Below are 14,201 nucleotides of genomic sequence, written 5' to 3'. Positions count from 1 at the left end.
GGTGATGTATCTAACAAGCTGCTTCGATTTGGTTGGTCTAACCCCATACAGAGCCTGATGCCTAGTGGTATTTTTCGCCCGATTATAACCTTTTTTAATCGAACGTCTACTGTACCCTCGTTCCAAAAATCTATTTTTGAGTTCAGAAGCCTGCTTTTCAAATTCAGTATCGTCCGAATAGATTCTTAACAACCGTAAAAACTGTCCAATGGGTATAGAATTAATCATTGTAGGTGAATGCGAGGATGTCGCGTGTAGAAGTGAGTTCACTGCCGTAGTTTTACGAAATATGTTGGTATATAGGCAATCATCACCTCTGTATACCTTCACATCCAAAAATTCCATCTCATTTATATTGAATTTATACGTCAAGCGTAGGTTGCGAGCATTTTGATTTAATACTAACATAAAATCCTGTAAAGATTTAACCGAACCCTGCCAAATAAAAAATATATCGTCAATGAAGCGCACCCACAGAGGGATGCGATCCACTGACGGCGTAGGTTCAGACATAAAGAGGTCCCTCTCCCACAGCCCCAGGAAAAGATTTGCGTGAGCTGGCGCAAAAGCCGCGCCCATTGCTGTGCCCTGGAGCTGCAGGTAGAGGGACCCCTTAAACATAAAAAAAAATTTTGTTAGTGAAAATTCAAGCAACTGGATAGTAAAATGTCTCATTGGTTCAGGCAAAAAGGATGACTCCAAAAAGTACTTCACAGCCTGCACCCCATTATTATGCTGGATATTTGTGTACAGGCTTTCAACATCACACGACACCAATAGAGTGTCCGTACCAATGTGTAGGCCATCAACTTTTTTTTAGGAACTCATTTGTATCTTTTATAAACGACGGTATAATGATGGGGTGCAGGCTGTGAAGTACTTTTTGGAGTCATCCTTTTTGCCTGAACCAATGAGACAGTTTACTATCCAGTTGCTTGAATTTTCACTAACAAAAATTTTTTTTATGTTTAAGGGGTCCCTCTACCTGCAGCTCCAGGGCACAGCAATGGGCGCGGCTTTTGCGCCAGCATACGCAAATCTTTTTCTGGGGCTGTGGGAGAGGGACCTCTTTATGTCTGAACCTACGCCGTCAGTGGATCGCATCCCTCTGTGGGTGCGCTTCATTGACGATGTATTTTTTATTTGGCAGGGTTCGGTTAAATCTTTACAGGATTTTATGTTAGTATTAAATCAAAATGCTACGCTTGATGTATTTGGATGTGAAGGTATAAAATAGATTTTTGGAATGAGGGTACAGTAGACGTTCGATTAAAAAAGGCTATAATCGGGTGAAAAATACCACTAGGCATCAGGCTCTGTATGGGGTTAGACCAACCAAATCGAATCAGCTCGTTAGATACATCACCCAATATCATGGGCAAACCAAGATGATGAGATCCCTACTTAGTAAATCTTGGGGAATTCTTAAAGCGGACCCAATATTATCAAAATACATAGGTGAGAAACCCAGTATAATATATAGAAGGTCAAGGAACCTTAGGGATTGTCTGGTAAAGAGTCACTATACACAGTTTGGCCCCTCCCTCTTTTCTGGACGGTGCCAAAAAGAATCTGGGTTGCAGATCATGCGGGAAATGCGTGGCCTGCCCCAATATTGTAAGGGCACACAACTTTTGTAGCTCTAATGGGGCTAAGACCTTTGAAATCAGACACTCAATAACATGCACTTCAAAGGCAGTAATTTACTACGCCACATGCCCGTGCCCCCTAATATATGTGGGGATGACCACGAGGCAGTTAAAAGTTCGTGTCCGTGAGCATGTGTTGGGGATACAGAATGCAAGGGAAGTGGAGGACATTTCAACTTTGAAGACCATCCCCAAACACTTTAGAATCCATCATAATAGTGATTCGTCTCTGCTGAAAGTCATCAGTATTGATACTATTGAAACCAGTGAACGTGGCGGGGCAAGTAGTATACCTTTGGCAAAAATGGAAACCAGATGGATCTGGACTTTAGATACAGTAACACCTATGGGCCTAAATCAAAATATTAGCTTTGCTCCCTTCCTGTGAATTGGGATTACTGCAAACCACTCCTTTTAAGCTCTTTTATGTTGTTTTAGTATTTTAACTTAATTTTTATTTTTTTATTGTTTATATTTTTAGATACTATTTACCGTGTGTATTTTGCTGTGTGGGTGTCTCAGTTGAGTCGATCATCTTGGAGAGTATGCAGCTTTGGTTCTGGATTGAAGTTCCCAGTGGAGATATATGGACCGAATACTGTAGAGAAAAAAGTATATAATGTTTTGTTCACAAAAATGGCTGTTATATTTATAACTGATTCTTTAAGCATACAATGGTATTTGTGGATGCTATATTCACCATTTTGTCATTATTTATTATTTATTTAGTATTATTTTTATTTTTATATATTATAATTAATATTTATGGTGCTATGATGCTTTGGTTCTCTCACGTATATTATATAAATATATATTAATCTATTGTTATTATTTAGTTATTATGGTTTAATTGTATTCACAGTGTTGTTGTTTAACGGTCCACTCTATACACAGCATCCCCGGGTATTTACTATCTCCTGTCTTTGCGTACGGGGAACCATGCTTTGATCCAATACGTATCTGATTATATCCCCCTGATACGAGTTATGCTGTGCTCCCTTACCTATTTTCCTCCTAGACTGCGCCTCAGGCAGGTGCGCATGCTCGGTCTGCGATCCTGAGTCCCTTCACACAGCGTCCCCGTGTCCTTGGAAACGTCGGGTACTCAGTCCCATACGTCCGGTCACGTGGGGGGTGGGTTGGAACTTCCGGGTCCTCCTGACCGTGCACGCGCCGGCATTGCTCGGGCGTCAGTGTTAGGTGGACACACAGTATAAAAACACACTCTGGAGCCTTAGTAATCACCCCCTGACGAAGGAAATCTTCCGAAACGAGTGTCGGGGTACACGATTACAGGACCCAGATACCCTTAAAGGTATATACCCATTATTATTTATGTCCCTTCAGCACATAGCACTTTATGGATTTTTGAGCACATGTTTTGCTTGTTTTGGGTATAGAACACTGAAAGATGTATATTTATTACTCTCCTGTTCTTTGAGCACATAGCACTTTTTGTGTACATGCTTTGCCAGCCGCTGGCCTTTAGCACATTTTCACTTTATATATTATATGGATACAGGCAATATGCGGTGGATTGAGGCACACTGTTTCAATTTTTAGTGATATTTTATTATTTTTCTTTTTCTTTGGGGACTATTTATGTGGTTACCTGGGTATTGATAATATCTTATATATTAATTCTGTATGTCCTGTTATGCGTACATATTAATTGTTTTTAGATGGTTGTCATGAATAATTTGGAACAAAGATATTTCTGTGATATAATACCTGTGTGTGGTCTCTCTGGTAAATCCATAGGGTGGTTGGTTTTCTTTCTCTACTTGGTGGTGGTAGTCACCAATATTCACTGAACACCGTTAGGAGTCAATGATTTCAATAATTTATTGATTGTTATATATTGTATTTGGGTCATCTCTGGTGTCTCGGTGTGTTAACATTAACTATGGGATTAGTAATGGACAGGTGTCTTATAGATGCTTCTCCATTACTAAGCTGTGGACTTGATGTCATCTGACAATACAAAGGTGACATCAACCCCACAAATATGAACCCCACTTGCCACCGCTACAGGGCAAGTGGGAAGAGTCGGGCAAAGCACCAGAATTGGCACATCTAATAGATGTGCCTTTTCTGACCGGTGGTGGGCTACTATTTTTAGCCTGGGGGGGTCAATATCCATGGCCCCTTACCAGCCTGAGAATACCAGACACCAGCTGTCAGCTTTAGCAAGGTTGGTTGTCAAAAATGGTTGGACCCCACGCCGTTTTTTAAAATTATTTTTAAATAATTTAAAAAACAGCATGGGGACCCCTCTATTTTTGATAACTAGCCTTGCTGAAGCTGACAGCTGAAGGTTGCAGCCTCCAGCTGTGAGTTTTGTCCTTTCTGGTTATCAAAAATAGGGGGGATCGCACAATGTTTTTTTTTAGCTACCTTATTTATTTACAGCGCAGGAGTGGCTGATGAATACTCCCATCCGCCGCTCCTGTTCTCACTGTAACTAGAGGCTGTAGGTGTCGGATGATGGGAGCGGTTGTCCCATCAGCTGACACCAGTGAACGGAGGTAAGCTTTATACCTGCGATCACAGCTGAACACTCACGCTGTCTTTTGACATTGTGGGAACCGCTGCTCTCTGGCGGGGATGATTTCCCCGCCGATCAGAAGCGGTGTTTGTCGTGCTGTCATGCACATTACAAAGCAGCAAACACCGGAAGAGGGGTAGTCTTATACGGCGAGTATATCCCAAACTCTATATTTTAACTGGAAAATTTAGGGGTTGTCTTATACGCCCAGTCGTCTCATACGCCGGGAAATATGGTACTTGGTAGCCTGCTGAAAAACAAATTATCAGGGTATCTGTCCTGCTGCAAATAATCTACTCTCAGAATTAATACTTTCTGAAAATTTCAATTTCATGCATTCTTGGCTTTTAGTTCCAAACTTATCTAAGTAAAACACACGTCTCATTCAAGTTTTCAATCAGAGTATTGCTTCAGTAAAAACTAATGCACCACCAATCACAGTTTATGGGTCACCCTAAATAGAAGGTCTTTCAATGTCTTTGGAAGTAACTTGACATAAAAGGCTGATAAATAATAATAGAATAATAATATACAATATATATATATATATATATATATATATATATATATATATATATATATATATATATATATATATATATATATATATATATGTATATATATATATATATATATATATATATATATATATATATATATATATATATACACACACACACACACTTGTGCTTTGCTTTAATTAGTTTTTATATTTTCATTGGCCCAGAATAAGAAAAGAAAATGGGTCAGTTGCATCCTCTTAACGACCTAATATCAAATTGGACACCTGAAGGGAAAACCTGTCAGGTCCCCCAAACCCCCCGTAACATCACCATAACTAATTAGAGTCATAACCCTGTATTATAATCAGGTCTTTGTTGTGCCATACTCTCATAACCAAAACCAACTTTTATTGCTGGAACTCAGCATATGCAGAAATCTCGTACTAGTCTGACTGAGCATCTTGTCTAACAGTTCAGCTTTATATTCCGTATTCTTTATGCCCCTTGTCATTATCTATACCGCCCTTGTCATTTCTCACGAGATGAAAATATTGGTGTCTGCGGGCTGGATAGAATTTGGGGTCACTATGTTCTCCGGGGCATGTGTGATATGCCAAAGAAGCTAAAGAAAATTTGCCCGGCTGCTTTGTGCATGCCCAAAAGGTGTGTTCATGCACAAGACTTTGATTGCCTGAGAGATGTCATGGACAATCTGTAGAATGTCAATCATGTCCAGAAAGGACAGATTTTTCTGCGGAGTCATTACCCATTGGACTAGTCCATGATAATTTGCATATGTTGAACGATAGCAATAAAAGTTAAATCTGCTGGCACACTATATGAAAAACAGTATGGGACATAAAGGACATGAATGTAATACTGGATTATCTCTCTCCAACGAAACAATAGTAGAAAGCGGCCACTATTAATTTTTCTATGGAGACATGAAGTAACAGTCGTTTCACATGTAGACCTGATTCACTCGGCAATGATTGGTGGTGAGTGCCGCTTTCTATTTTTGTTTTTCTGGAGACAGTTGATTACGCATATTTGCAAGTTGAGCACCAACGTGTCTGACAATGAACGTCTGAAAGTGTGTAATACATCATTAAGGATTCTGTGTGCTAGCAGTGTCAGCACTCAGCAGTTCTTATTGAAATGTAACTCTACATTGTTTTGGTGATTTTTAAAAAATTACCTTAAGTACATGAAATCTTAGCACTTTTCACTTATGATCGTTTCTAAGAAAAAATCATCTTACCATATGCAGGTCAGCATAATATGGTGATGGATCCCATGCAACTAAAGTGACATCTTTGTACAAAGAACTCTCTGCAAAGTGGTGGCTTGGATTAGTAAGAATCTGCGATTGAAAAAAAATTAATTCTTTAAAAAAACTATAATATAGGCAGCATTAACAAACTAGAAGGTAAATTTTTTTTTTATAAATTACATCAACATAAACCGCAGCATGTCTATTTATCTTGCAGAGATGCACAGTCTCCGATAGATACAAGATAAATGGCACCATTCTATATATAGGATGAATTAACACATGCGGAATCCCGGGCGTACAAAAGCCGTCAGCGCTTTGGACGGGGTACTTATCCGCTGCATCCAAAGCGCTTGGAATACACCACATGGAAACATACCCTAATGCTGCTGAGTAGCAGTGTCACTGCCTGTGCAGGGCTGTTACCAGCAGTCACTTGATAAGCAATTAAATAAATAAGGCAGCACTCTGTAGCGCCAAAACTTGCAAACATGAAATATGAAAATTGAATTGCATTACTGCACTAGAAATATGAAAAATTGAGAAAGCTTTTTTGAAATTTGTATTCATTAGCCTTCTGACTGAGCACTCTTAGCTACACGTGTTTTTAATCAAGGCAGGACCCTACCCCTTCACAGAGATATAGACTTTAGTCTAAGAGAGGATTCACAGGTTTCCATACAGATGAAGACTTTTGTTCTAAGTGAGGATTGGCATTGTTAGGTCCTGGTAAACGGGAAATGCCTTATCGTGGCTACCAGGTACACATGATTTGGCCAATTTATGGGCTAAACTTTCTCAATTTTTTATATTTCTAGTGCAGTAATGCAATTCAATTTTCATATTTCATGTTTGCAAGTTTTGGCACCACAGAGTGCTGCCTTATTTATTTGATTGTATATGAGTTGGTGACTCTAGGTTAGCACCTGTTCACACCTAGCCTATGTTTGCATGTGACGGTCAGTTTTTTAAAAAATTTTTTGAAACTTGATAAGCAATGGTCACAGCACAGATTTCCCCCCAGTGCTGTATCACTTCTGGTAGAGGACTGTGCATATCCCTACTGTATCTGCACATTGTATATATTTGCATGCAGAGCTATTAATCACAGGGACAGCTGAGAGATTTATGGCTCTCTCCCTATCACTCCCTCCGCCCCATAATATTAAAGGGAATGTCCACTTTCAAAGTGTGGAAAGTACATAAAATAGACTCTTCAGGTTCTCCCCAACATCCCCAGGGTCCAGCATTAGCTTCCCGATGCCACTGAGGTCCCGCTGTGGTGACTAGATCAGAAACACCACAAAAAGACGCCACTGCTCTAGTCAGCCAGTTGCTGGGATCAGTGCCGTTGCAGAGGGCTCAGTGACTAGCTGACTAGAGCGGTGACATGCGCTATTTTTATGACATCACCGCTCTAGTCAGCCAGTCGCTGCGCTCTGTGCTGGTGTATAGGGTGATGGCACAGGATGCAGAGCTCAGTGACTGGTTGACTAGAGTGGTGACACACGCTGTGGATGTGAAATCACCCCTCGATCGAGTCACAACACCAGGACCGCAGCAGTGGTGGAAGACGGCGCTGGACCTTGGGGGGATAATACCTGCTGAGTTTATGTTGTGTTCTTTACACACTTTGGGGACCATTTGGTAGAATGGCAAAACTAAGAATTAGTGATCTGACAGGATACTTGTATGTCCCTTTTGTGTGAGAAATTGTATAATTTAATTATATGTGCATCTGGTGTAATTGAGGAAGTGCAGTATCAGTCTGAGAGCTCGTGCACATGACCAATTCTTTTGGATAAGTACAATCCATGGTTTTCACTCGTACCCATGATATTCCATGGGGATTGTTTTCCATGAACCGAGTGGTCGGCGGAAAAAAAAGGTGACATGTCCGATTTTGATCTAAGTGTCAGATCAAAATCAGCAATGAAAATCTATGGGTCCGAGAAAAACATTGGATCGAGTGTGGTTTGATTTTCTTGGACTGACAGTATGGAGAGGGTGGAAAAACTTATTATTTTTTTTTTTTACTCTCTACATCTGAAAAAAAAAACTGGTGCCACTCTGATCACAGTTTGATTAGAATAACTGGACCATTTATCTCACATGTGGAGAAAACTGTCCTGTGACCCTACACGTTGAATTCAGACGTCCATGTATCACGGTCCGAACACAGAGTGCAAAAAACAGACTGTCCTGAATTTGGGGAGCTGTCCCGCTGTCTTACTGGAGGTCTAAGGGTATGTCCCAACTTCAGCTATATCTGCCGTCTTAGAACACAGATACTGCTGAATATAATGGAGGGGCAGGGAACCATCAGATCCTCCTCCAGCATTCAATCTATGCAGACACTGGAGATCCGGCCAGGACCCTGAAATGCTTTGAGTCCAATATGAAAAAAGAGCAGTACAAATGTCGTGGTTTGTTGTTGTCACATGACATTCTCATATGACCTAAAGGTCCTAGCAGGATGCTCAGTCTCTGCACAGTCTAAACTGTGGAGGAGAGATCCACTGGCTAGTCAGCAGAGACGAGGAGCAGGACACATGCAAAGTGTGTGTACACTGTGGAGACATCACACTGTGTGTGGGGGGCATTGTGTCGACCATGAAAATGGTACCATACTGTGTGTGAACACTGGCTTCTCTAGGAGCAGTACGGTATTTCAGTGTGGGGCAATATAGAGGAGGGTGAGGTTAGTGAGGCAGTGCTGTGGAGTCGGAGTCAGGGAAATTAAGAAGTCGGAGGTTTGGCTTACCGACTCCACAGCCCTGCTAAATTCAGCCTTAGTTTACCAATATAGATTTGACCAAAAAGTGTATACGGTGTACCACCACAATCAAATATATCCAAAAGAAAAGGGAGGTACCACACAAAAGGCAATATAAAATTCAAATTACTTTATTAAAGGTAATTAAAACCAAGAAGGAAAGTATTATTTAAACAAAACATAATAGGACAGGGGTATAGAAACAAGGCAGAGTGACCCCACAACAGTCCACATAAAGGTTAAATAACCAGGCATATGCATACAGAGGTAATAAAGCTGTGTTAAATATATAGTAAGACTCTATGCAACAGCAGGCTCAGGATTTGTAATAGCATATATTGCTGAAGGTAATTCTATGTGAGTAAATATCATGGCTCATAGAAGTATATATAGATATGTCCCAAAAATAATATAATGCACGTAAATATATACTCTAAAAAAAAATATATAACTATATCATGAGGTAGGTAACAGGCTAATAAAGTGTCAGTGCACACATGAGGTTAACCATTAAACCTATGAATAATTATACAGGGACAAAATAAGAGTAGTGGAAAGTATAGAGCACTCAATATCACGTAACTACCTGCTAGCAAGGGTTGCGCGTTTCGCAACGTAGCTTCTTCCAGGGGGTCGTGGTAATACCAGGGGCACGGTGCAAACCTTATATATGCGGCGGTTGTCTCGGCGCTTAGCGTCCATCAGTTCCAAAACAGGAAGCGGTGGGTCCGGCGTCCCACGTCATCAAGTCCCGCCCACCTCCGACGCGTCAGAGGAGTGAGGAACAAGACGACGCTATAGGACACGTTACCACGGCAACCCAAGATGGCCGACGGGCGCAAGCGCACTGCGCTGCAATAAGGAAACAGTGTGAAGATAGAAGAGAGTACTAAATATGCTGCACAGACCAGGTATCGTGCACAACCAAAAAGGAAATGCATAGTGTCGTGCACAGCCGAAGAGGAAATTCCTTTGATTGAGAAAGTTTGTACCTGGGTACGATTTATAGATGACATTTTTGTTATCTGGCAGGGCTCTGAGGAGGATCTAATTTCTTTCATTCAACTTTTGAATAACAATTCACTAAATATAAAGTTGACCCATAAGTATAGCCAGTCATCTATTGAATTCTTGGACACAAAAATCCTCAAAGGCGAGGATGGCTTCCTGCATACGGAGGTATACAGGAAGGAAACTTCCGTTAATTCGATATTGCATGCCACTTCTTCACACCCCAGACCACTTAAGGATAGCATTCCATATGGGCAGTTCCTAAGAACCAGGAGAATCTGCTCTACTGAATCCTCATTTCAAAACCAATCATCTGAACTGGCGCAACGGTTCCTAGAAAGGGGATATTCAAATCGGGTGATTAAACAGGGTTGGTCTAGAGCGGACAAAAAATCTAGGCAGGATTTGTTGAAATTAAAACCAAAAAGTACATCGAATATGCCAGCCACGGTGAGATTTATATCAGACTATAATGAAAAATGGAAACCAATGAGACAAGCTCTGTCTAAGTTCTGGCCTATTATCACGAATGACCCCCTTTTGGCACAAAATATATCTGCGACTCCTACAATCACATATAGGAGATCTCGGAACCTCAAAGATATGCTGGTTCATAGCCAATATAAGGGGATCACTAATCGCAATGTTTTTGGCACCAAAGGACCCAAATGGGGTTTCTTCCCCTGCAAAAAGTGTCTGGCTTGTCGCAATATGGACAGGGCCCAGGAATTCAAGGACATACATGGTAAGAGTTTTCACATCACCCACAACATCACGCGTGGCACGGACTGTGTGATCTACTATGCCACATGTCCGTGCCACCTGATTTATGTGGGTATGACGTCCAGACAACTCAGAATACGGACCCGAGAACATGTTCGGGACATAGCCAGTGCGTGTGGGGTTACTGACCTGACACTTTTGAAACCAATACCACGGCATTTTAGACTAGCCCACAATTGTGATCCTAGTGGTTTGAGGGTAATTGGTATTGATAGAATTCTGGTGGATTCGAGAGGTGGCAATATTAAGACCAGACTGGCCCAACTTGAGACTAAATGGATCTCAAGAATTGGCTCACTTCAACCTAAGGGCTTAAACGAAGTTATGAGTTTTGCTCCTTTTCTCTAAAGATTGTTATTTGGGTAATGTGGTGTGTTCCTCCTTGTTTTTTGTTTTAATTTTTTAGAGATCTGCATGTCTGTATATGTGTACATACACTCTTTACCTAATTGGACATGTAATTTTATGCCTTTTAGCTGTTTTTCTGTATTAACTGTTTGTGTTGTCTCCTCCTTAGTGGTTTACAACTTTTGCATGAGAGTACGATTTGACCAGCCGCCATCTACCTATTTCTTTCGTATAATGCTATTCAGCTGGACTCCATCTATTTATATATGAAAGGACTACTATTAGTTTCACTGTAATGAATTTTCTGTATCAATTTATTGCTGTATATTTATATATTTGTTAGTATGTATATCTATGTGGTTTTTGTATGATATTTCTTGTTTGGTTATATGTCCAGTCACTCCCCCTCTTTTTACTATATGCATTCAAGGCACTTATATATATTTGTATTTTTATGAGCATTAATGCTGTATTTGCACTTTTATTTATGAACCGTGGACATTTATCCACTATGTATTTTTGCACTGTATTTATTTTCCTTGGTTGTATACATTTTTATATGTCATGATAAAAATTTTTTTATGTGTTATACATAGTTACTTGCTACTTTCAATCTTATATATTTAGTGGCATCCCCACTTTCACCAGCTTTAATGTCACTTCTGCACTTTTATTCACATCTGTACCTTTTTTTTAATGGACTGTAAACACATACCCCTTATTTATTATACATTTCCTCTTCGGCTGTGCACGACACTATGCATTTCCTTTTTGGTTGTGCACGATACCTGGTCTGTGCAGCATATTTAGTACTCTCTTCTATCTTCACACTGTTTCCTTATTGCAGCGCAGTGCGCTTGCGCCCGTCGGCCATCTTGGGTTGCCGTGGTAACGTGTCCTATAGCGTCGTCTTGTTCCTCACTCCTCTGACGCGTCGGAGGTGGGCGGGACTTGATGACGTGGGACGCCGGACCCACCGCTTCCTGTTTTGGAACTGATGGACGCTAAGCGCCGAGACAACCGCCGCATATATAAGGTTTGCACCGTGCCCCTGGTATTACCACGACCCCCTGGAAGAAGCTACGTTGCGAAACGCGCGTCGGGGTTCATTCCCCCACCGCAGTCCTCTTGCTAGCAGGTAGTTACGTGATATTGAGTGCTCTATACTTTCCACTACTCTTATTTTGTCCCTGTATAATTATTCATAGGTTTAATGGTTAACCTCATGTGTGCACTGACACTTTATTAGCCTGTTACCTACCTCATGATATAGTTATATATATTTTTTTAGAGTATATATTTACGTGCATTATATTATTTTTGGGACATATCTATATATACTTCTATGAGCCATGATATTTACTCACATAGAATTACCTTCAGCAATATATGCTATTACAAATCCTGAGCCTGCTGTTGCATAGACACTGCAGCGCTAAGACATGCAAACATGAAACATGAAAACTGAACTGCAATACTGCACTAGAAATATGAAAAATGAGAGCGTTTAGCGCATAAAAATGGCCAATTTTATGTGTACCTGATAGCCCCTTTACGGCATCTCTCGTATATCAGGTCCTACGCTTGCCTACCTCGCTGAGAATAAACGTCTCCATGTGAATGGGTACCTGTGAAAACCTCTTCCTAGACTCATATTCTCTCTCTCTGTGGAGGGGTACTGGACCCGCTGCGATTAAAACACCTGGGCTAGGAGGCGGAGTGCTCAGTCAGAAGGCTAAATAATATATTTGAAAAAACTGACCGTCACATCCATACATAGACTAAGTGTGAACAGGTGCTGAACCTAGAGTAACCAACTCATATATAGTCAAGTAAAAAAGGCAGCACACTGCAGCGCACTGCAGGTACCCATTCACATGGAGACGTTTATTCTCAGCGAGGTAGGCAAGCGTAGGACCTGATATACGAGAGATGCCGTAAAGGGGCTATCAGGTACACATAAAATTGGCCATTTTTATGCGCTAAACGCTCTCATTTTTCATATTTCTAGTGCAGTATTGCAGTTCAGTTTTCATGTTTCATGTTTGCATGTCTTAGCGCTGCAGTGTGCTGCCTTTTTTACTTGACTATATATGAGTTGGTTACTCTAGGTTCAGCACCTGTTCACACTTAGTCTATGTATGGATGTGACGGTCAGTTTTTTCAAATATATTATTTAGCCTTCTGACTGAGCACTCCGCCTCCTAGCCCAGGTGTTTTAATCGCAGCGGGTCCAGTACCCCTCCACAGAGAGAGAGAATATGAGTCTAGGAAGAGGTTTTCACAGGTACCCATTCACATGGAGACGTTTATTCTCAGCGAGGTAGGCAAGCGTAGGACCTGATATACGAGAGATGCCGTAAAGGGGCTATCAGGTACACATAAAATTGGCCATTTTTATGCGCTAAACGCTCTCATTTTTCATATTTCTAGTGCAGTATTGCAGTTCAGTTTTCATGTTTCATGTTTGCATGTCTTAGCGCTGCAGTGTGCTGCCTTTTTTACTTGACTATATATGAGTTGGTTACTCTAGGTTCAGCACCTGTTCACACTTAGTCTATGTATGGATGTGACGGTCAGTTTTTTCAAATGCTGTTGCATAGAGTCTTACTATATATTTAACACAGCTTTATTACCTCTGTATGCATATGCCTGGTTATTTAACCTTTATGTGGACTGTTGTGGGGTCACTCTGCCTTGTTTCTATACCCCTGTCCTATTATGTTTTGTTTAAATAATACTTTCCTTCTTGGTTTTAATTACCTTTAATAAAGTAATTTGAATTTTATATTGCCTTTTGTGTGGTACCTCCCTTTTCTTTTGGATATAAATTCAGCCTTAGGCTACTTTCACACTAGCTTTGTATGACGCACGACGAATTGCATTGTTGCGACGTACCGACGCAAGCAGTGAAAGCGACGCACAACGGGGGCAGCGGATGCTGTTTTTCAACGCATCTGCTGCCCCATTGTGATGTGCGGGGAGGCGGGCGCGGAGTTCCGGCCGCGCATGCGCGGTCGGAAAAGACGGTCTCGACACACCAAAAAACGTTACATGCAACGTTTTTTGGTGCCGACGGACCGACGCAACACGACGCAACCGTCGCACGACGGTTGCGACGTGTGGGAATGCGTCGCACTGCGTCGCTAATGCAAGTCTATGGAGAAAAAACGCATCCTGCAAGCTCTTTTGCAGGATGCGTTTTTTCTACAAAACGACGCATAGCGACGTGCAGTGCACGACCCTAGTGTGAAAGTAGCCTTAAAGAGAAGGTGTCATGTGAAAAAACGCTATTAGGCTATGTTAACAC

At 41.1% G+C, this 14,201-nt stretch overlaps 1 protein-coding gene across 1 annotated transcript in view; it reads right to left on the bottom strand.

Annotated features, from left to right (window-relative positions):
• Window positions 1-14,201, bottom strand: part of ST6GAL2 (ST6 beta-galactoside alpha-2,6-sialyltransferase 2) — a 243,964-nt gene that overhangs the window by 30,319 nt on the left and 199,444 nt on the right. The window contains exon 5 of the mRNA XM_077296601.1: window positions 5,962-6,063. Coding sequence (XP_077152716.1) covers window positions 5,962-6,063 — 102 coding nt within the window. The remainder of the gene's footprint in view (window positions 1-5,961; window positions 6,064-14,201) is intronic.

Source organism: Ranitomeya variabilis, chromosome 3 (genome assembly GCF_051348905.1).
Source record: "Ranitomeya variabilis isolate aRanVar5 chromosome 3, aRanVar5.hap1, whole genome shotgun sequence".
In the NCBI taxonomy this organism is placed as follows: domain Eukaryota; kingdom Metazoa; phylum Chordata; class Amphibia; order Anura; family Dendrobatidae; genus Ranitomeya; species Ranitomeya variabilis.
Note: the sequence above shows the minus strand (reverse complement) of the source record. Positions and strands in the feature narration are given on the sequence as shown.